Source organism: Falco punctatus (assembly GCF_963210335.1).
Source record: "Falco punctatus genome assembly, chromosome: 20".
NCBI lineage: Eukaryota > Metazoa > Chordata > Aves > Falconiformes > Falconidae > Falco > Falco punctatus.
In genome coordinates this window covers 2,938,591-2,960,977 of record NC_137600.1, presented here as the reverse complement: position 1 = coordinate 2,960,977, position 22,387 = coordinate 2,938,591, and the positions used below count along the sequence as shown (strand labels likewise).

At 41.1% G+C, this 22,387-nt stretch overlaps 2 protein-coding genes across 17 annotated transcripts in view; one reads left to right on the top strand and one right to left on the bottom strand.

Annotated features, from left to right (window-relative positions):
- Positions 1-928: 928 nt before the first annotated feature.
- Positions 929-10,031, bottom strand: KCTD9 (potassium channel tetramerization domain containing 9). Of its 3 annotated transcripts, XM_080370341.1 has the most exons (13): positions 9,880-10,031; positions 8,691-8,812; positions 7,996-8,039; positions 7,725-7,821; positions 7,160-7,218; positions 6,428-6,556; positions 5,716-5,783; positions 5,520-5,615; positions 4,915-5,064; positions 4,442-4,547; positions 4,037-4,170; positions 3,868-3,919; positions 929-3,240 (listed from the first exon to the last, which is right to left on the bottom strand). In XM_080370341.1, the coding sequence occupies exons 1-12, from the start codon at positions 9,991-9,993 to the stop codon at positions 3,914-3,916; spliced, it is 1,125 nt and encodes a 374-aa protein (XP_080226467.1). In that variant the 5' UTR covers positions 9,994-10,031; the 3' UTR covers positions 929-3,240; positions 3,868-3,913. The 3 variants fall into 3 exon arrangements, with proteins under 3 accessions (XP_080226467.1, XP_080226466.1, XP_080226468.1); XM_080370340.1 differs by lacking the exon at positions 3,868-3,919; XM_080370342.1 differs by lacking the exons at positions 3,868-3,919; positions 6,428-6,556.
- Positions 10,032-10,120: 89 nt separating this feature from the next.
- Positions 10,121-22,387, top strand: part of CDCA2 (cell division cycle associated 2) — a 36,528-nt gene continuing 24,261 nt past the window's right edge. For 6 of the 14 annotated variants that reach the window (XR_013924614.1, XR_013924615.1, XR_013924616.1 and 3 more), the window contains exons 1-14: positions 11,134-11,352; positions 11,798-12,376; positions 12,872-12,999; positions 13,637-13,751; positions 14,559-14,761; positions 15,738-15,816; positions 16,658-16,890; positions 17,251-17,338; positions 17,808-18,031; positions 18,510-18,588; positions 19,197-19,243; positions 20,263-20,403; positions 21,118-21,295; positions 21,826-22,040. Coding sequence is in view for 9 of the 14 variants with exons in the window: in XM_080370331.1 (XP_080226457.1) it covers positions 11,854-12,376; positions 12,872-12,999; positions 13,637-13,751; positions 14,559-14,761; positions 15,738-15,816; positions 16,658-16,890; positions 17,251-17,338; positions 17,808-18,031; positions 18,510-18,588; positions 19,197-19,243; positions 20,263-20,403; positions 21,118-21,295; positions 21,826-22,040 (2,253 nt within the window). In the remaining 5 variants the exon portion in view is untranslated. Of the gene's footprint in view, positions 10,448-10,479; positions 10,526-11,132; positions 11,353-11,797; positions 12,377-12,871; positions 13,000-13,636; positions 13,752-14,558; positions 14,762-15,737; positions 15,817-16,657; positions 16,891-17,250; positions 17,339-17,807; positions 18,032-18,509; positions 18,589-19,196; positions 19,244-20,262; positions 20,404-21,117; positions 21,296-21,825; positions 22,041-22,387 lie in introns of those variants that run through there. The other 8 variants (XM_080370330.1, XM_080370329.1, XM_080370325.1 and 5 more) reach the window with 8 other exon arrangements.

The window sequence follows — 22,387 nt, the reverse complement described above, 5'->3', positions numbered from 1 at the left end:
CCGCCGCTGCCAAGCACCTAGGTGGACGTCAAGGACTTGTCGGGTTGGATATGGATCCCCGTTCCAAGAATCGAGACCCCTCTTTCATCCCAAGTGTTGGAAAGGCATATCCTAATCCTCTGGGTCACTTAGGCCTTTTAGACAGCGTTCCTAACCCCAAAAATGTGCACTGGAGGTGAGAAACTGAAGAACAAACTAAGGTTTTTTTTCTGGGTTTGTTCTCGAGGTGCTGCGCAGCACTTGTGTGCTGCATTTGTACACTTGTGCACTGTTGTGCCCCAGAATTCATTAGACTGAACTCAAGAGCACTTTATAGAGCAAGGACAGGTTTTTTTTCTTTAGCTTTAGCTTTAGCACTTCCTTACAAACTTGAGCTGCGTGTGATGATAATCCCTCCGCAGCGCACGTAGCTATGTAAGTGGTGGTTACGGCTTCTGACTCCAACTACTTTATAAAGCAAATCTGAAGGGTGGGGACAAAGAAAAGCTGAAAAGTGTCGCAGATGAGTGACAAGTCAAAAAAACCCGGTGCAAGTTCTCAAACCGAATGTGTCAGAAACGCCGCAGCCATCCCCACAACGCAAGGTTGCTGTTTTTTCCAGCAGGTCAGCTTTACGTTTGAAATTCTGCTGCTGCCTGCCATAGTGCAGATGGCCTGCGCAGAAGTAATGACATCTAAAACTCAGTCTTCTCATAAAGTAAACACTCAAATGTGGGCAATTCCTACTTTACTAGTCCATTTGAGAAAGCACTGGTTACATACAGATCCAGTCACTGTCTCATGGAAGGCAAAACCAACTTCAGATAGAATATTTTTAAGCCTGTGTACAAGGAGCTATCAAAGTCAAAAGTTCCTTCTCTTCTAACCCACTGTCTTTCCCACAGGAAAAGACTAGGATTATTTTTTTATATTAAGACAACCAAGCCACTTTCATATTACACACTTTTATTCATGTAATTTAAATCAGGCTGGAACCTGCAACTTCTGAATAGGCCACTTTGGGCTATTCGTACAACTTTGTCATAGCAAAAGAGGTACCTTAAATTCAGCTGTGAATGAATGATGCCACATGCTGTGATTATTCAAAACATAGTGCTTCAGTGAAAGTTCAAATATATTTTATACACAGTGATTATGAAAATAGATTTTTTCCATACAATATTTTACTTCTGCCAGCTACAAAACATGATAAAAAAAAATAATTCATTTATTTCTCTAGCCCTAGGAATCATCTTCTACTGCAACATACACATCACTCTCAATGAAAGCGATGAAATGGGAGAAAGGACTCCAAAATCACGCTGAAACATTTCCCTTGAATCTACAGGTATATTTCACGGAGGATACAGTGTTGTCCTAGAGCCAGATCAAGAGGCCTGGGAATCTGGAGGAAATAAAAATCCCAATTCTGAACCACCGTGGGATCGTGAGTCAAGTTCATGTCATATGCCTGAGTCAACCCAACTTGAAAATAAGGGAGAATCCTGCGGTTCCCCGTAAAGAAATCGTATACTGCTCCTGAACTGATCTCTTTCTAGACTGATGGCAAAGCAGCATTTTTGTAACTACTAGAGACAAGGCTTCTGTTCAGAGGACAGCAAATCTGCACTCAAGTAAAAAGACAACCCACTGAAGTGACCATGGAACTCAAACTACTGCTAACAGCGTCACATTCCCTAAGTTTTAGGATGCATTGGTTCACAACTTCCAGTCATAGCTGGATTGCTTTAGATTCAAGGTTAGTTTTAACTTTGGGGTGTTTTAAGCAAGCCTCTGAGGTAAGAGTTCTCGATGCACCGTTTTTTTTTTTTTTGGTATAGTTTCTTCATGTGCTTTTTGATTGCGTATAAAACAAATGTGTTAGATGAGAACTAGATTGATTCTACAGTGGAAACAGCATCAACAAAGCGCACCCCCACATGAAGAGACGCTGCACGGCTTTCTGCGCTGCAGAAGTCACACAGTTCCCCGTTTTCTCCAAAGTAAAGCAGTTGCAGAAAGGGCACTTTGCCCCACGCGAGATGCTTTTACAGCCCCTTTTAGCGGGTGCTAAGTGGAATACTGAGAGCGGGCTGGGAAAAGGATTATGCCCATGCTGTCCAGGATTCAGTGTCCAGGAGTATTTGCATAGTACATTGAGGGGAAACAGGTGCCGTTTATTCATATACTGGAGTAGTAACAGGAGGGTGGAGCATGTGCTGCGGCCCCACTGCTCATCTCTACTTTGGTGACAGTACTGTATTTTCCTATATACATTTAATTCCCCACAACGAATAATAATAATAATAAAAAAAATTACAGCTACTCCAAGTTTGGAGCAGTTCGGACATCTGAAAGCAAAGGGATTTTTCCTACTAGCTTTGATTGATAGTGCAATTTCATACTAATTTGGCAAGGATTAAAGATGACATCCAATTTCTGAACAGGGATGTTTAAGTTACAACTAAGTCTGCTGTGTAGGCAGCTCCCTTCAGCGGAAGCAGCTTCCACTGCATATGTCAGAGGATAATAAAGCTGTTCCCTACCTGTGTTCCAAGTACTACAAGGCAATATATTACCTATGACGACAGCTGACTGCTGTTTTCACCCCAGAACAACAAAAAAAAAAAAGTACCTGAAAACATCCTGTGGACATTGTCTAAACCACATCCGTCATTTAATACACTGTGCATGAACAAAGAGACTAACTATAAATACACTAGTCTAACTGTAAACCTGAACTTTGTTGCTACTATACATGAATAACTTTTTCTATTCATATTGCAGCTACAGATTTAATAAATAGAATTGCATATATTGTGCTTTATAAATTAAAATGCATTCCAAAGTGAGGCAATGCTAAATGATGAATCTATTTAACCCTCCCTGCAGCAAAACCAGCCACACATTCTGGTTGTAGAACCAGCCCACTTCCTCATTCTGCTCACAAAAGGTAGAAACAACGTCTGTTTCTGCCTCTTAAACAAAAGCTCCCTCCCCAAAACTGACCAAAGAAGAATTTACTTAGGCACTACTACAAATGTAAGTTGTCTAATAACCAGTACTTCTAACTTAATAAGGGGAGGAGGTGAAGAAAGTCACGAGAAATGTTTTAATTCCTTCCTCTTCGGCATATTCTCTTCCCTATCTGACGCTCTGAGACATGTGCAAAGGTGTCAGCATCTCTTCAAAGATAGCTCCTTTTACATTAGATCCCCTCAAATTAGCTTCTTGTAGATCACAACCTGATAGATCGCAATTCTAAAGGGTAAAAGAAAAAGAAACGTTAATTGAATATACCCAGAAGTTTGTTCAAAACGGTACCTTAACCACATTTATACAGAACCCACATACACTTCCATACATTTCTGTGTGAACCTCTAGTCTGTCACTCTGGCTTCGAGTTTTAGTTAATTCTTGTGAGAGAGTAGTTCCTTTTCACAGTAACAGCTTGATTTATTTTTAATTTGTTAGACTTACACTCTTTATATGGAATTCTCTTCCAGGCGTTCCTAATGCTTGCTGAACAAAGCTAGGAAGAAGCTGCCTCTTGCAATCTCACCAGGCGTTACTCTGAATACTTCTCTAGTACTTGAGGAGGAACAGCCACGTACACAGCTTGCAAAACGAGCCAGTTTCTCTTACTAATAGAGACAGCAATGCACCACATGCTACCAGTCAGTAAGATTCCATCATTACTCTACAAATGATGTCCCAGAATCAAAACAAAACCAGAACACAAACCCAGGCAACAGCATTTCTCTTCAGTGATGGCATGCTCGCACCCCAAGTGTTCAGTTTAGCAGTATTTCCACCCATCACCTTTGAGATGATACAAGCCGTTTCTGTGGCTCTGAGGTGCTGGCAAATCCAAGACTTTAGACTCACCTTCCAAACTGAGGCTAGAACGATTCCTTAGATCATCCACAGCTCACTAAGACTGAAAAGAGACTAGTTCACTCTGTCTAGTTTGAAGCTGGAGAACTCAGCCAAAAGCCAGCAATTCCCAAAATTTTATCAGTTGACTAGTTAGTATATAAAACGAAACACAACTCACTTCCAAATCAGTTCCCGCCAACGTTGCTCCTCTCAGATTACAGTTTTTTAGTTTTGCATTTTTCAGCGTTGCAACTCTTAGATTAATTCCTGTCATCTGACTGCCTTCCATGTCAACACCTTTCAGGTTAGCACCTAAAACACAAAACCAACAGTTTTATGAGAAAAAAACATTCAGAAAACACAGTGACTCGAGAATAATGCTTCCTCAGAGCCACGTAAAAATTGACAGAGGTCAAGGTAGAACTTGGAATTTAATGATTATATGGTCACACATTCGAGTATTTGGCCTTTTCTCATGAAAATATGGATTGTGCAAGCCGCAGCACAACCCTTCACACGTCATATAGTTTGACAAACACCAGGTTCAGTTTCCAGAGCAGCCAACAGGCAAAAAACTTCTTACCTTCCAAATTAGCTTTAAGGCCTGAAGGATCTTCAAAGTTGCACCCTTTGAGAGATGCTCCTTCTGCGTTGGAACACAGCATCTTTACCCCCTGAAGGTTTGCACACTAATAGAGACAGGCATGTTAGATTCATAAAAGTTCGAAGATGAACAATACTGAAAATTATCAGAGTACAGTTTTCATTTCTATTTTGGAAATTAATCCTGTTAAAGCACAACAGCCACATTACTGTGAGGAAGTGTAAGAGCTTGCTATATTACTTCTCAGGAAAGCAGATAATTCTCACCCACTGCCCTTTTTTTTTTTTTAAACTTAAGATCACTTCAAAAGGCTTTTGAGTGGTTTAACTAGAACAATTGCAAAAAACTATTGAGGGACTACATGTTTTACACTGCTCTGCCTGTTCCAATTCCCCTTCCTTTAAAAATAACTAAAGGACAGCCCAGACTTTCCAAGACGCCGCAATTCTTACATCAAGCACGGATCCAGAGAGGTCAGCTCTTTCCAGATTTGCGCAGCACAGGTTGGCGTGCGCTAGGTTGCAACGGCTTAGGTTAGCCATCTTGAAGTTTATGTAGCGAAGATCCAGACGTGAAAGATCTGCTCCACTGAAATTGAGACCCTAAAAACAAAACCAGAAACCCCAGAAAGTTACAGGTGTAGATCTGAAAACAAAACAGTTAAGGGAATTGTGTATATAAGTATACACAGATATATATACACACACACACACACACAGAAGACCATCTATTCCACTACGTAAAAGTAATGAAACTAACATGCAAATGTATCAGCATTATCACTGAGTTTGCTAGTGCATTTTACATTTAAATACAATAGCTTAACAAGTTGCTTCTCCAGGAAACCTTCAACCCAAAGAAGAAAAGCAGCCCAAAGGGCACACTTAAATTTCATGTTAAGGTCACTCTGCTACAGCTTGGAATATAAACTCAATTAAAAAGTGGGAAGGGGCGAAAGCACAGGTTGTTTGAATTCCTTGTTGTCACACGACACTGCAGGATATATCCCCACCAGACACCAACACTACAGATCAAGACAAAACCTGTGTTTTCGCACCTGACATCGCAGCTCAGACTTGGTTGGGGTTGCCAGCAGGAATCGGACAAACTCCTTTCGAGATATGGGAGAATGATCCTCAGCTGGCTGCGAGTTCTGTTGAGAGAGTTGTTAAAAGCTAATACAGATAGGACTAAATTATATATTGCCTGGAAAAACAAGACGTGCATTTCGTGTATTAAAGGAAACAAGTTACCTTAATAGCTATTTCTAGATGTTCAATTAGTGAATCGATACCAAAAAACCTGGCTTCTTCCAAAACACCTAACAAAACAAAGCAGTATTTGTTATTTACAGGGAGTCGTGAAACAAGAGAGCGCTCTTCTTCCCTTACTGGAGAAGGCAGTGCACAGCCACACCAAGAACATGCCAGAAAGTGTGGGTTAATCCATCCTTACTACTGGAGGAGCATCAATTCAGCTGATGTTCCCTACTTGTTAAACCTTTTACACATTTTAGCTACATTAACAAAGATGAACAGATCACTTGTTGAAGGAGTCTCGAAGAAATGCATAAACTTAATAAAACTGACAACCACGTACGTTATATTAGATGTAAGTGGATAGAAGAAAAGCGAGCTTGCTTGCAGCTAAAAAGAAAAAAATAACTGAGAAAGGGTGTTTCCAATACCATTATTAGGTTAAAGACACCATATCCAGAATTACAGCCAGCTATTAATCCAGTATGGAGAATTTTTAATGCTGTCAAGGTAAGTAAGTTGAAACAGCCTATCTTCATTAAACCAAGCACATGGAATTGCAATGCTTGAGAATAAATTCACCAAAGAAAAATCCCAAACATTTAGGTGAGCATACAGAAGTCCCACTGACTTTATCATGTTTACCTGAGGGCAAAGTTTAACTTCTAAAGAGTAATAATTTAGGAGATGTCATACAGGTAATACCTACCTAGCAAATTAATGCCATCATTTACAATGAGCTGTCCATGACGCAAATAGTTCAAAATTGGCTCAAAATACTCTGGACTGCGGTCAATTAGGAATGCTCCTCTATGATCTTGCTTATTTCCCCAAGCATCTGTTTCCACAACATATATATAATTAAATTTGATATATTAATAGAAGAGCATTTGCTTCAGTTTCAGATTTTTATTACCAAAGGGTACTGGATTATGAAACATTCCACTTGAAAGGGTGTTTCTTGGAGAAGAGTAGGGGGCAGGGAAAAAATCACCTTAAAACAAACTCGCTCCTGCTATAACTAACTAAAGCATTTTATCACATACATAAGAATCACTGCTAGAATAAAAGCAGCATCAGTTTTTCAGTCTGCCCCTGTTTCCTAAAGGCTCTCTTGTACAGTGTTTGCTCACTGATTCTGTTGACAAAACTGAGCAAGATGCAACAATAAGATGAAAACCTAAAATCAAACAAACAAAAAAAGACCCTGAAATGTTAGCTATGGATGGAAGCGATATTTTCAGTTTGTGAGATGATAATCACTATACGGGCAACAGAGAAACAGACAATTATTAAAAAAAATAATTGCACTTTCTGCTTTGATACATTAACGTACTTTTGATATTTTAACTTACGAACAAGAATCTCAACTCGATAGTGCCTTTTACCTACTTTGCTGATTAGTTACTTAAAAAATAGTGGGTTTTTTCAATATACTAACCTTTATCTTTAAACATGTGGGCCAACATACTGTCAGGTTCTTTGTTAACCAAAGTGCTCCTAGAAAACAAAGGCAGCAGTTTTATTTTTCACAATGGACTGTTTTGCTCAAGAGACAAAGTTGGTGGCTGGAGTGTATTTTCTGCCTTTCACAGCTTGAAGGTAATAATGGTGTATGATAAGCATCCCAACACTACAACACAGTACTGATATAACTTCAAATAGCATGATAGCAAAAAACCTTTCTGACCTGAAGTACTGTAAAAATACAAAGCACATAAGTTAACCGGAATATTCCAAGGATAAATCTAGGCCTGTTCAGGCTTTTTGCCAGTTTTACTACATATTAAGCTGTTTAAGAATTTGTTGCAAAATTGTGATAGCAAATATGAAGTACAGAGAAAGTTGCAGAAGTCAAAGACCTCCTACTCCCTAGTAAGTTATCTTTCCAGCTCTTTGGCAAGAGTATCTGAAGCCTCACCGACTGAATGTACACTACCAGCTGCTTTAACTACTTTACTGAAATCAAGTCCTTTAAGGACAAAACCAACTAGTTGCACTTTTACCGTGTAGTGGTGAAGTATCGGCCTCCAACATTGAGTGTTAACCAATCTGTGTGTGACCCCGTTAGCTCTTCATGAGGTCTCCCATCAGTTTGAGGATCTACACAGATGAGACACAGTAATTATTAGAAAAAACGTGAGTATTTCTGAATCCTCCAAATGATAAGAGGTATCTTCTGAAAACGGCAGAAAAAAAATTTAGATTTACATTAAAGCAAAACAAACCCTCTTTTCATTCAACAAACCGTTAAACCTAAGAATCACAGAGACTTACCAATGAATGGTTCCCCTTCACAGACAAACAAAACATCATCATCCCTGAGAGAGGGGGGGGCAGGGGAAAGAGGAAAAAAAACAAAACAAAAGTCATAAATTTTTGTTCATCTAACTGATGGTGGGAACCTCTCTGGCTTAGTTTCAGATAAATGATCTTCAGTTGCCGTTAGTTAGAACTTCAGTATGTGATTTTTAGCTTTATTTTGCAGGTTCCAGTGGATGGTAATACAATTGACCTCACTGGAAATGTTATCTGTAGCAACCAGGTAGGGATCATTTCTGTTACTCAACCCGTTTAGTTTTACAAAATTTCTCCCCACTCTGGGAGTATTCTATGAAGCCAAAGCAATGCCAGAGTTTGTCTCCTTTTCAAAAACAACCTCATCCATGTGCTGACTAGAATAGTGGGATTTTCCTGGTATGTGCATTGCACTGCAAATCAAGGCAGGAGGATGTTAAAGGGCATAAAGCACAGCTTGTGTCAGGTTCTGATTCATCAAGACAGAAATGCTCTGAAGTTCAAAAGACAGTATTATTTTTCCCTGAGGCATGAAAGCACCTCTGGGCATACTGGCTGGAAATTAGGGCATCTGTTTTTAAGGAAAGTACTGGTTATTGATTAAGGTCAGAGGATTAATAGCCTAGTAAGTCTCTTAACCTGCATCCGCCTGCCTTTCATTGGCTAAGCCTTACCTAATCAAAGCGATATCATCAATGAGTCCACCTTTTCCATTGTAAACACTGGTTGCTTTTATTCCGAGCTTATTACTAGCCACAGACAGCAAATCTGACAACGTCCCATACACAGCCACGACCTGCAGAAGAGAGGCAGCTATAAGCACCGTGTCTGTACGGATCCTGCCATTGCAGGGTTGTTACCAGAGCTACCAGTATCTTTTTATGGGGGGGAGAAGAGGGATGTACGGATTTTTACTGGGAAATGGAAACAAACAAACCAATTTTGGCATTGGAAACCTAGCTGCCTTAAAATCGGGTGAGCTCTCGTGAAGACTCCGGTGGCAGCCCTGGAGGACCTGTGTTGGTACTATAAGGCTATTATGACTCAGTTATTTATTTAGGGAATAATAATATTTATTTAATATTACTCTATTATTAATTAGAAATAATTAATAATATAAATAAATATTTATTTAGGGAAATATCCCTAAAGAAACGCCGCTGTTTGTCCTGTTCCAAGCCTCTCCTGAATTTATTTCCCTCTCCAAACCCCAAGATTAAACCACAGCCAGATCAACTGTCTTCAGGAGATGCGGGTAGGAAAACCCCGGGATCGGGGGCATCGCGGGGCCTTTTCCTGCACTAGTCCCGCGGCCCTGGGGCCCGGACACCCCACCGGACACCCCCAGACAGCAGGACCCGGGCCCCGAGCCAGGCAGCGGGGAGGATGCGGTGTTGGCTGTAGGGGACCTGCGAGGAGGGGGCTGGCCTCGGCGCCCCCCGCCCCACAGATCTGTCTCAGGGCGGTTACTGGCGCACGTACGCGGCACCACCCCGACCCCGCCGGGCTTCGCTGCCCAGCCCCCCCGCTCCCCGGGGCCCGCACCGGCAACGCCGCCGCGGAGGCGGCTGGAACTGCGACCCCAGCTCCAAGCCCCGGGCTGGACGGGCCCCGCGCCGCGCTAGCGGGCAGGGAGGCAGCGGCGCTGCCCGGCGGCACCAGGCCCCAGCTGGGAGCCGCGGGGGCTCCTCAGGCTCCTCACGGCGCCCGCTGGGGCCTCCTCCCCAGCACCGAACCTGGGGCGGCAGCCGCGTCCCGCCGCCCCGCGAACACCGCCGCCGGCAGAGGGGAGGGAAGGGGAGGCACCCCGCGGGGGCGAGCCGCGGGCTGGCGGCGGGGCCCGACGCCCTCCCCGCCCCTCACCTTCCCGTTCCGGGGGCTGCCGTTAACGAACAGCGTGACCCGCCTCATGCTGCGGCGGCGGCGGCAGCCCGCTCCTCCTGCCGAACCCGGAAGGCAGCGAGCGCTGACCGACATGAGCCCTGCCCAATCGCGGGCGCACCTACTGTCCAATAAAAAACGCGCTCCGTCGGAGAGGCGGGGCTTGGGCGGGTGGGGGGCTTAGGCGGGGATATGCCAACAGGGTGGCGGGGGCGGGCCGGAGGGCTTCTAGTAGCCAATCACAGGAGAGATAAAGCCCTGCATTTGCATACAGTGTGACTTGAGGCAGAGCCGCCCCTGATTGGCGCGGTCTGTCACGTGGGCGCAGCCCGTTGACTTGTTGGGTTTTTTTTTTCTTTTTGAAAGCAGGTCTTAGCGCGCGAGCAACGGCCTCGGATCCCTCCGCGCAGGGAGACAAAGAGTCCCCGGTCCCTATGAGGCCCCGCGGGAGGCCGGCGAGAAGCGCGGCACGGCACGGCACCGGCTCCCGACAGCCGCCTTCCCCCCGCGTAGCCATGAGCGCGCTGCCTGGCCGTCGGTGCCGAGAGGGGTGGGCGAGTGGGGGGGGGGGGGGGGCGGAGCGCGGAGGAATGCGCTGCGGTGCGGCGGCCCGGTTTGAATGTGGGAGGCGGGTACCGTGCGGCGGTGGCGGTGCGCGTTGGGGTGGGCGCGAGGAGCGCGGGGGGAGGGGGGTGGGTAAGGTGGGGTGAGCCGGAGGGTTTGGGGGTCGGGAGGAGATGGGGTGTGTTGGTGAGGGGATGTAAAGGAGCGGGGGGCGCTGGGAGGGTGGCTGAGGGGGGAATGCCCGAGGGGCGAGTGCTGAGGGAATTGGGGGGGGTGTCCCGAAGGGTGAGTGCTGAGGGAATTGGGGGGCGAGGGGCGAGTGCTGAGGGAACGGGGGGGTCCTGAGGGGCGAGTGCTGAGGAAACGGGGGGGTCCCGAGGGGCGAGTGCTGAGGGAACTGAGGGGGGGGTGTCCCGAAGGGTGAGTGCTGAGGGAATTGGGGGGTCCCGAGGGGCGAGTGCTGAGGGAATTGGGGGGGGCGAGGGGCAAGTGCTGAGGGAATTGGGGGGGGAGGGGATCCTGAGGGGCGAGTGCTGAGGGAATTGGGGGGGGTCCCGAGGGGCGAGTGCTGAGGGAATGGGGGGGGGAGGGGGTCCTGAGGGGCGAATGCTGAGGGAATTGGGGGGGGTCCCGAGGGGCGAGTGCTGAGGGAACTGGGGTAGGGCCCAGGGGATGGGTGCTGAGGGAACTGGGATGCCCGGGAAAGGGGGATACGTATGGGGAGCCCTTGGGGGCAGGGGCCACCCCGGGAAGGGCCGGTGTTGGGGGCTGCTCCCTCATACAGTCACCTCTCGTTTGTGTAACCAGGTCCGTGTAGGCTTCAGCTTAGTGTGGGCTTAAAAAGAAGTTGTGTGCCGTATTTAGTGACTTAATTTGCATTATGCAAAACAGGTAAATTTGTGGAACTAAAGTTTCAGGCTTATGTTATTGAATTCTACATGCTTAACTTAAAATCCAGGAAACTTAATGCAAAATATGTCAGTTGTACGTTTTTCCAGTTAGTATTAAACTGCTAATACTTGTTGCCGTGCTTATAGCAAAACAATTGCAGTGTGATTGTGCTTAACGTGTTGGAGCCTAACATGAAGCTTGAGTGAAAGCACTGCCTTGTATTTCCTTACTCACAAAACACTTCCATTGCAGGTTTATATTGCTGTGTATTTTTCTTTATAGCGTAGCCTTTCTATGTAGCTTTCTGGAGATAAGACTTTCCCTTTCTGCCATGCTGTTAAATGCCTTGTTCCAGGAAAATCCTAGATTTGGTAGAAATTTGTGAATGTTACCAAACTCTTGCTCTTTAGCAAACTATTAAACTACCTTATTTTCCTTTTGATAGGTATCTGTGATTACAAGAAAGCAAAGATTGAATGAATGTTTCTTAAATGACTAACAATGCACAGACAATCTAAGAATGTAAAAGTTCCCCTGAAAGTTAAAAAAAATGAGAGTACATGTACTGCAGAGAAGGTAGAAGCCTCTTTCCCTGATCTGTCCGAAGACCAGAAGGTTTGCACAGTGACTAAATTAAAAGTTGTAAAGGCATCCACAAAGGAGAATTTAAGTGATGGGGTCCAGGCGCAGTTGCAGAGATACATCCCAAAATACACCAAAGGCCTTCTGAAGGAATCGTACCACAGGGAGGATGCTAGCTGCCAGATTACTGAATCCTTTTTTGATACGCCAAAAGGGGATATGGTCAGTGACTCTACCTTGCCTGTGAACAGTGAGGAGAAGTTTTCAAGTACACCTGTTTCTTTGGAGGGTGAATGCTACTTGACACCTAATAGGGACAAAGCAGAAGAAAAACCTGATTGTGGAATATCAGAGAAACCGAAGAAAAAATCTGTTGATTTTGCAACTGTAACAATTGCTGAATTTGGGATTAGTCAAGAAAGTTTTACTGAACCATCTATAGGTAAGGCTGGAGCGACTAATGAGTGTTGTCCTCAGAGGGACATCTGGAGGTCATCTAGTCCAACCTCTTACCAAAGACTTCGATTTAGGTCAGGTTTGGGTTATCTGGCTGAGTTTGAACATGCCCAAGGATAGGTCTGTGATACCATGCTGCTATAATTCACTCATTAACTTTTTTGTGTCCAGTTCATTAGCGAGTTTTACAAAGGAGTAGTAAGACAAATCCTGCAAGTATTGGTACACAGCTCTTTAACTAGCAAGTCTAAAAGTGAAAGACTGTTCCTCATTTGGTGTACAGTTTAGTTAATATTTAACTTGCCTTTAGGAAGTTAATTTGCTTTTCCTCAAGAAGGTTTCTTGAGCTGAGCAGGTAACTTTGGATGTTTTCATAAATAGCATAAACCACTCTTAAAATAAAAAGAAAAAACTTGCCATTTTAAAGCTTTAGATATTCTTACAAAGGAAGTTATCCCCACCCTTCTTGTCCCAGTTTCAGGGAAATCTTCAACTTTAAAATTTCGGCGAAGATCATCGATTGGAGTACGGGGGTCACCAGAAAATAACAGTCTTATTCAATACCTTGCCCAACAGAGAAGCAACAGGCAAAATGAAGCTTTTACACAGGTGAGAGAGTCTTTCTTAAATGTCTAATGTGTCAGTGTAGTTCCTCCCAGGAAACAACGTAAGCTTGCAGAAAGAAGAGAAGGCAAGTCTCAGGAAGAAGCCAGAAAGAATAACCATGGCCTTAATTTTATTGGCTTCGATTGGACGCCTTACTTAAGAATACGGGGATGTTAGAGGTTTTGTTTGTGTGGAGCCTGCAGTCCTTTCTCCGTGTCTGGCTTGCTGATAGATTTTAACTTTTGTTTGCCATAACCTTCACTTTCCTGCCTTTGCCATGCTTGATTTTTGGCTAATGAAAGTGTTGATAGTTCAAAGTGAAGTAAATACTAGCATAAATGACTTGTTTTTCAGTCGGACTTGTTCTTCACTCAAACTAGCACAGACTGTCAGAAAACAAATTTTGGGGACAGGTTATGAAAGCCAGTAAAACTTAACAAATTTCTTGATGCCATTCCTTTTTTGCATATTTTTACCATACAACTGAAATGGCAGCCAGATTAAGTACAAGATTTGCTGCTTCTCTGAGTTTGTTTTATATGTTTATATATATTTGTATATGAGTACAAATACAAAGCAGTAAAGCCCCTGTCATCTTGGGCAGCGGAAGAAAAGTTTCATGAGATTAATTTTGTTTTAGCAGGATAGACATGGAAACATCAGGTCGTTGAAGGACAAGATTGATAGCTTCTCAACATTTTTTAAATCAATAAAAGAGGCTGAAGTGGATGGTGCTTCCCAGGAAGCAGGCTCTTGTAAGTTGATTATATTTCTGGTCAATGATTTATCTTAAACATCAGGTCTTCCTTTAGGCCCAGAAGTACGAAACTACAAACACTTAATATAAACCAAAAAGAAAATCTTCCTTTATGAGGACTGATGGAGGGGGGTTTGTTTGTTTAAATCTATCTTATTTCTTAGTGCATCCTGCATAGTGGTTTCTCAGAGTAACCCCCAAAGGAAAATGAAGACTACTATTTTTGGTGACCATTTTCTTAGTTTTACTTTGTAGATTTATACCCTTTAATTTACTTTTCAGTAAGCATTAGTGTTTTTACACTTTTTTTTCTATGAAACAGAATGGTTTTTATGACAACTGGTTTTAGCTGTTGTAACTGTTATCTCTCTTGATCATAAAGCGCAGACCTCTGTTTAATAACTTTTACGTGCAGCAATTTTAGACATTACATTACTGTGGTGCTAACGTCCTTATTTCTTAATGAAAGTAGTAACTATTGCAAAAGCAAGTCAAGGCAGTACTGTGGCAACTGTGAGAAAGGGATAGTGTAAAACAAGCTACAATGCATCTCTGGTATTGGTGGTCTTAATAATATTTATATGAAAAGAATAAATTGCTTTGTTTTGAAGATTTGGTAATGTTATTTTCAAAGTAGAACTAAAAAATGCATGTGTTTTTATTTTTCCTGACTAGAAAATTGCCTAGCTCTTTGAATCTCACCATCCTTTTGGTGAAGAAACACAAAAAGAGTATTCATTGAAAAATCTGAAACTTGTCTTTGTGGTTTGTTGTTTGGTTTTTGTTTTGTTTTTAATTGATGCAGCTCAGATCAAAGTACCTTTTACAAAAGAGAGGAATGTGGATCGCTGGAGTGGAAAGTTCACGTCAGACTGCAATGGAGCTGATTTGAAAGACAGTTTAAGACAAAATTTGATCCACAGCAGTGAGTCTGATCTCAAGATCTGCACCATCTTGTCTTCGGGCCAAGGTGTGACTGTCACTGAACCTGCTGCTGCTGTTTCAAAGGTACTTACATAAGTGTGGGCAAAGAACACAGAAAAGAAATAGCACAGTAAATCTCCCATGTAAGAATTTCACGTTGTCTTATGATAAGTCAAAGGAAGCAAAATCTGGAATGGACACTGATCCATTGGGATGAACATGAATGTAGCCTAACCTCAGATACCTGCAGTTTTCTTTTACATGTGCCTGTTTGAATGTGGATGCTATAAGCTGCTGTAGTCGATAAGATTATACTGTTTTCTGATAATCACATGGAACAGCTTATTTTATTCTATTAATAAAATCTCAGTATGTCTCAATTCTTTTGAATCCACAGCTGTAGCTATGCGAGATGTCATATTCGCACATCTGGCAGATACAGCTTTTTCCAAATGTCAAAATCAGCTTTATTGATCATTGGGATGAATTCAAATGCAAATTTTAATCTTCACCTTACAACTGCTCAATGCTTATTTGCTTATTCCATGCAAAAAAAAAAAAGATGCACTTGTATACAGATGGAGAAGCTAGTTTGTTTTCTATATAGGTATCTCTAATGATCCTCTTACTAGTGTCACATATAAAAGCAGTGAAGCTGCAGTCTGTTTTGCTAGGGGTGTCCTCTGATGCTGCTGGACCTAGCAGCCTCCGAGCTGTATAACAGCGGTGATAATCTAACAGTTGTATGGAGGTTAGGAAGAAACTTCTTAAATTAGTTATTAAAATACACAGGTTTTTTGTGCCGTCTTTTTTTTGCATTTCTGATGTCTAATCCTTTTAAGCATTTAGCGTTGGTGTTTTGGGAAAAGAAATTTAACGGAAGTAGTGGATGATTGAGAGAACTCTGAAATCCTCGTCAATGGGATTAAAAAAACTCCAGAGTTCATGCTATTTTAAAAGGCAGCATTTGCAAAATAGTTTTTTATTTCTTTATCGTGTTGTGTGGATGTGTATATAAAGGGGTGCGATATATTTAAAATGTTGTAACTTTTTCTTCTAGGAATGGGTTTATGAGCAACACAATCCTACTGACTCTTTGGAGACTGTTCTGATTAGGGGCACCTTAGAAACAGGCCACGGTAAGAGATTCATCACTATCATAATCTTTGTTATATTCTTATTAGAAAGTAAAAACACTTAGAATATTTGTAAGGAAATGTTTCATAAGCAGTCATTCCACGTCTGTTGTCTAGTCTACAATTTATAATCTAGTAGAAACCTGATATAACTGACATAAGGCTGATGAGGGAATTAAAAAAAAAAAAAGTACTACAAATAATGATCTGTTCAAGTGCTGCTGCAGAGAAGGCTCAAATCCCAGATTAAGAACTGAATTGAGAGCTCGTTCAGTATAGCACAGCATTAAACGTGTTTTTACTTAAGCACAATTCATAGGAAGGAAACAGCTTTTATGAGAGGAGCTGAAATATTTGGAAGGTGGGCTAGGGCCTCTTGGGTGGTATGTTAGCAGTTCGATTCTGATAGAAAAAGCAACTTCAAACTGAGACACAGGCTGAGAATAATTGTTTAGTTTTCCTTGATTTTGCTAGCCAGGCCATTTTTAGGGAAAAGTATGGTTGAATAGTTCATGCCTGTGAAGGAGAGAGGGATGTCATTGCACAGAGTCCCTCCCTGTGTTAGAGAATATGGATCTTCCCCCTGCCCCCAGTGTACATGGCTGAGAGAAATCCTTATGCAAAATGTCTTTTTCCTTCATGTGGTGCTTCCTTTTTGCTGTTGTATGTTTTGTAAATGTGGTACAATAATAGCAGAAATGCAGAAACAAATCAATTTATTTCTTTTCGTGATGTTGATGGACAGAATCTGTGGAGGCGTGTACGTTTGTAGTTCATGTTGCTAATATTAAGGTCTTCTCAATTTTACTTCAGTCTTTAATTGTCCTGTCTACTTGCTCTAAAGATTTCAGTTCTGACCACGTCACTGGAGACAGTAGTAGTAGTGTTATATCCGATTTAAGAGGTAAGCAAGTTAATTTTGCAGAACTGAGCTTGGAAATACTTGATGAAAGCAAGTCACCTGTCACACCACTTCGAACGGGAGAGAGTTCATTAGGTGGCCATACACTGAGGGGCTCCCACCTGCAATCTGTATTGAAGAAAATGCCAACGAAGCGATTAATGGATAGCATGAAGGTTGGTTAACTGGCTTGGAGGTACTAAAGATGAAATTCTGTAGTCGTTATTGGACTACCAGAAGTTGAATTGTTGTTAAAAATACTTTTTGACATGCATTGGAAACAATGTAATACTATCAACAGGTATCTGTTCGCTGTTTGGTCATTTTGGAAGCTTTACTTGAAGTTTTAATGCTATGGGAAGATCCAGATGCATGTTGTTTTGTTGGTTTAGAAAACAAGTAGGTTTTTTAAGCAATAGGACTGATTATTCAATGTTGCTTACAGAAAAAAAGTTATTTTCACTTTTGCTTTAAACGAGGACAGTATTTTAATTAAATTGTATTGAATAGATGATTGTCTTGTTTAAATTTGATAGGAACACTCAAATGATGCAGTTGCCGGAGGAGGAGGTGAGTCTCTTGCAGTCTCCAGCTGTGCTGAGATCTTTGAATCACTGCAAACAGGTCAGATTCTCCTTTTGTTTTTTAAATAGGTAGAGTATTATGTGGGTTCAGAAGGTTTTGTGTCTTTGCTAAATCTGAAGAATGATGTGCATTAACCACCACTGAAGCAGCTCATGTGTGGCATCCTACTGTGTGAAGCAGAAAATAAAGTTGTCAAGGAAAATAATGACTATTAAAAAAAAAAAAAAATCCCACACCAAGCTTCAGGAAGCCTCTAACACTAGAACAGAATCACCTGTTTTTTCAAGAAATTTTACACTTGTCAGCTGGAATTGTGGAACAGCTAGTCATTTCTAGTCTTCTATTTTCTTTCTCCTTTAATTAATACAGGACATGTAAAGGTGGTATTTTGCTGTTTGGGGAATGTGTCTGATTTCTGAAAGAATGCTATGACCCATAAAAAGACCTTGAAAAGTGCTCTGTGAAAGTTCCAAGTTCACTAAGCAGTCTGTGTATTTTATTATGATAGAGAAAGCCGAAAGACACAGCTCTGAAAAACATTCAAAGAAGAGAAAAGTTACTTTTGGAGAAGTTCTAAGCCCAGAAATATTTGATGAAACTTTGCCTGCAAATACTCCATTGCGCAAAGGAGCAATGCCAGGCCATCATCCAAGATTAAGCAGTCATAGCCTCGTTGTAGTGTCGAGTCTCATTGAAGAACCATTAACCCAGCCGAACTTTGACTGCGATGATGTAAGTTTTTTTGTTGTGATATGGTATTTTTTGATTTTGTTTGTTGGCTTGTTGTTTTGTTTGTAGCTATTAAAATAGCCTTTTGGTCTCTGTGAATGTTCAATTTTTGTTTCATTTTTTCTTTGGTCTGTGTGGTTTTGAAAAGAAATTGCTGAAATATTAAATTGTCTGCTTGAAGCTTTAAAATGACATTGACAGCTTTTTCTTTTGCTTTATGAATTCTAAATAGCATTTTGGCCTGTAGAGCTATGTTTAAAGCTGAGTACTGGTAGCATATAAAATGTTTTTGCCTTGGCTTATTCATATACTTTTGATACTGTATTTTTTTTGCCATATACAGCAAATGAGCTGCTGCATTCTTTAAGGGGAAAAAAATAATAATTGCCTGGCTGTTCCAAAAAATAATGGACGAGGTAGTTTTCTATATGTATCGATAGAGTATATTGCTAAAGAAAATTAACTTTTCCTTTGTTTAAAGGAATGTGTTGAGCCTCTTCAAGAGTTGCTGGAGGGCTCTGTTGCTGCAGGAGACGTCTTACCTGTTGAAAATGCAGAAGGTAACTCCAACTTGTATTTTTGTCACTAGTGCATCTTTCTGTATCTGAAAATTGAGAGATGACACAGGGGTGTTTTGTTTTTATACGGGGGGGCTGTTTCAATTGTGCTAAAATTTAAATGCTGCTGCTTTCTTCTAAAGGTCTTTGCAGCAGCTGCAGTGTTTACCCGTTGTTTGACGTTGTGGTATTTTTCTGTGAAAGTGGCTGATCTGACTGGACTTACTGCTTTAAGTAATTGGCTTACTATCTTGATTCAGATATTGTAATTTTGATGTTTTTAAAATAGCAAGAATAAAATACCTTGAAAAGCATTTGTGCATGTATATGGATGTATCTCTATGAAAGCTGCGCAAGCGCTAATTATTTTGTTGCCAAATCCTTACAAGTTTTGCTTTGCTCTGTTTTGTAAAGCAAGCTGTTAAGGTTTTTTTTTTTTATAATCTTAACATGTTTGATAGTTCTTAAGACTTAATTCACTATTTAATCAGGACTAAGATGACTAAACACACTGTGCGTAATGTTAGAAATTATGTGAATCATTTCCTCAAAATGTGATTAACTTTGTGTTAAAACTGAATCAATACTCTTATTTTCTTCATCTATAATAGCAGAAACTGACAAATCTGATATGAGAAAAACTTCTAGAAAAAGGAAGGTAAGTTTTGGGTTTTTTTAGTGATGATGTTTGGTTTGATTTTTTTAACTTATTCAGGCAGAATTGTTACCTTTTATGCCTCCTGATGCTAGTAAGAGTTTTTACAGCCTCAGGTATGAGGATTATCCTGGTATGTGGAAATATCTCTTGTTAGTGCAGGTAATTGTTTTAAGGAAATCTCATTTTTGAGTGAAAGTGGTTATAGCTTGATACTTAAATTTACTATTTCTATTGAATTTTCCATGAACTTTCCCAAACAGTCTGACAAAATTTAGAAGAGATTTATTCACAGACTTTCATTCTTGGGATCAGGGCTTCACTCATGGGAATTAAAGCATACAATCACAGTAAATCGAGGAGAAAGGAAACAAAGTTTTCTGTCTAATTTTTCTATTTGGTTTAATTTCTTTGCGACATAGGAACATGAGATAGAGGCTAATAAAGTCAAGTTTATTCTGCAACCTGTGATGACTTTTGGTATCACTGAAAATGTGGTTGTGTTCCCAAGTCCGGTCTTGTTAACCTTGTTGTCTGCTAGCCATGAGGCAGGCAGAGTATCATACGTGTATCTTTTCTGGTAGCTGGAATTTTGAAGTCCATAAATTTAGTGTACAACAATTTCTGTAAGAAATGTTTTCAGGCTTCGGTGTTGTACAGTTCTATTGTGCTTTATTGCAGGAACAAAAAAAATAATATGAAAAAAGTAACAACCTATCTTCTCTGAAAGAAATAGCTTGAAGATGAAAATCTACCATTTTCTCACTAGAATGTCCTTTCTGTACAAATACAACTATACTGTACTGTGTGAAGAGACTAGCTCTGGAGATCTTTATTTCCAGTTGTGTGTACCTCTTATGACCTCATATATAAAATAATGGAGACTAATTACAATGTGCTATACAAAATAATGGAGACTAATTACAATGTGCTCCTTATGACTGTAGGACTCTGGTGTGTTGTTTTTTACAAAAGTGTATGCATGTGCACCCCAACGGCTTAAAATTCATGTTCCTCAACAGTGCGGCCCTATTTCAAAGGGGACTGATGTCAGCATCTCAACGTCCATAAATACTAACAATGCTAAAGATACTAAAAATCCAAGAAAGAATAAGTTTCAAAGACAAAAGGATATAACCGTATCTGCTGCCAAAAAGACACAAGTAAGTGACAGCCCACTGCAGTCAGCGAGTGCTGCCTTCATTACTCTGTCCACGTGTCTCTTCTTTCTTGTGTGTTTTATGTGATTAGTTTGTTTGTAGCAAAATTTTTCTAAAGGCTGTTGTGTTTCCTGTTGCTGCCACTATTCTCTTCATGCCTGTCGTCTTTTCCTGCACTTACCACCGCACCCCTTTTTCTTACTGCCTGTCAGTAAGAAAACTTGTAGGGCAAAAAGGGTACTTTATGGAGGTGAGGGGGCGGGGTGTCGCTTTTCAGCCTTCAGGGACAGAAAATGAGCTTCGGGTTCTTCTACCAAGTGTACCAAGGATATGCTGTAGTAGTCCTTTGAACTTGCTCAGTTATGTGCTAGTTAAGTATTTGTAAAGGTGTGAGAGCTGAGGAAGGGTTTTGTTTTACTCTATTGGGAGAGAAAGCACATACTCATTTTCAAACCTAGTAGGAATGAAGAATCTGTGGTTTTGAGCTGAAAGACTAATTTCTTTGACACATCAGATCTCATGTTTGAGAAGTAGTTCTCCTTTGCTTTGAGTTTTTTAGATTAATTTGGTGATGGCAGGAAAGTGGAAGTTCTGTTTTAGGGGAAACAACTGTTATCCATCAAAATCCAGTAATGGTGTCACTTATTTATTAGAAAAATTCTGTACAGGATCACGACAATTACATCGTGCTGTGTTCAATATTCCTGATCTTTTCAGAAAAGAAAACATACAAGCTATGGGAAAAGAAGGAAGAAAAAGGTAGAAGAAAAACCTTTATATGTGGAAAGAGAGATGGCTTCTAAGAAACCTCTTCTCAGCCCTATCCCTGAAATTCCAGAGGCTTGCTCTTTTGCCTCATCTCCAAAATCGCCAAAAGCAAAAGAATTTTTTTCAGGTAATGTGGTTTTTAGTTCTGTTTTGCCTTGTTCTTTTTCTGTTGCTTCTAATACTTTAATGGTTACATAAAAAAGCCCACCCTATTGATACTTATCTTGAGTTCAGTGGCTAGATAAAGAGCCCACTATACATTTTTTTTTTGGTCTTAATTGCTTCTGTAATGTAATAGTAGAGTCCAGAGGATCTAATAGCTTAGTAATCTCCAGCTGGCTAAATTTAAGTCTTGTTAGACTCAAGTGTAAAGCTGACAAAAAAAAAAAAAAAAAGCCTCTCTGTACTTTGACTAGATACTAGTTTCAAAGACTATGAAATTATCAGTAAGTTATGCGTGAATATTGAAGAGACGTGCAGCAGTTTTCTGTTTTTTTTGTTGTTTGGTTGTGGTTTTTTCACTAGTTATCTGGAATGGTTGTTTAGAAGTTTACCTTTCTGTAAGTAAAATACTATAAAGCTTTTGTTGTAATATTTAAAAAAAAATTTGTACTTTCACAGGTTGAGTCTAGTAACCATGTGTTTATTCTAATTCAGAAGCCATATTTTTAGATAACGCCCAATCTGGGAAGGCTTGCAAGGATGTTCGACAGGAGCCAGTGGTTGAAGAAATGAGAGGGAAAAACATTTGTGCAGTTCATACAAATCCAAGCTTTAAGGACATGGACACTGCAGAAGCCAGCAGCTCCCATGATACAGCATTCCAGGTGTCGGGTGGTGATCTGGAGTCTGCTTCTGCCACTGGTCATAAGGTAACTGATAGTCTTAAGGATACTGCTAGAAAGTAAGTTAGAGTTGTGTTTGATGTTGTACCATCAACAAAGTAATGTTTTGGGGGGAAAAAAAAAACCCCAGAGTGATTAAATATTGGAACAGGCTGCCTGGAGAGGCCATGGAATCTCCATCCTTGGAAGGAAATAGTTGGAACACAACTGAACAAGGCCTCAAGGAACATTAATTTGGCCCCACACTGGAGCAGTTTCCATCGTGCAGGATTCTATGCATCAGCTGGGGTTTTTTGAGAATGACTTGACTTTGTGAGGAAAAGTGCAGCAGTTGTTTGGTTATCAGCTGTTTGAAACCAGTTTGTTGTTGGTTA

Bases quoted from the DNA above. Each gene is read 5' to 3' on its own strand.
- KCTD9 (XM_080370340.1), bottom strand. From the start codon at position 9,993: ATGTCGGTCAGCGCTCGCTGCCTTCCGGGTTCGGCAGGAGGAGCGGGC. The intron at 6,557-7,159 runs GTTAGTATATTG...TTGTGGAAACAG, and splicing joins CCACATGTTTAAAGATAAAG to ATGCTTGGGGAAATAAGCAA. The intron at 5,065-5,519 runs GTGCGAAAACAC...TTTTGTTTTTAG, and splicing joins AGTCTGAGCTGCGATGTCAG to GGTCTCAATTTCAGTGGAGC.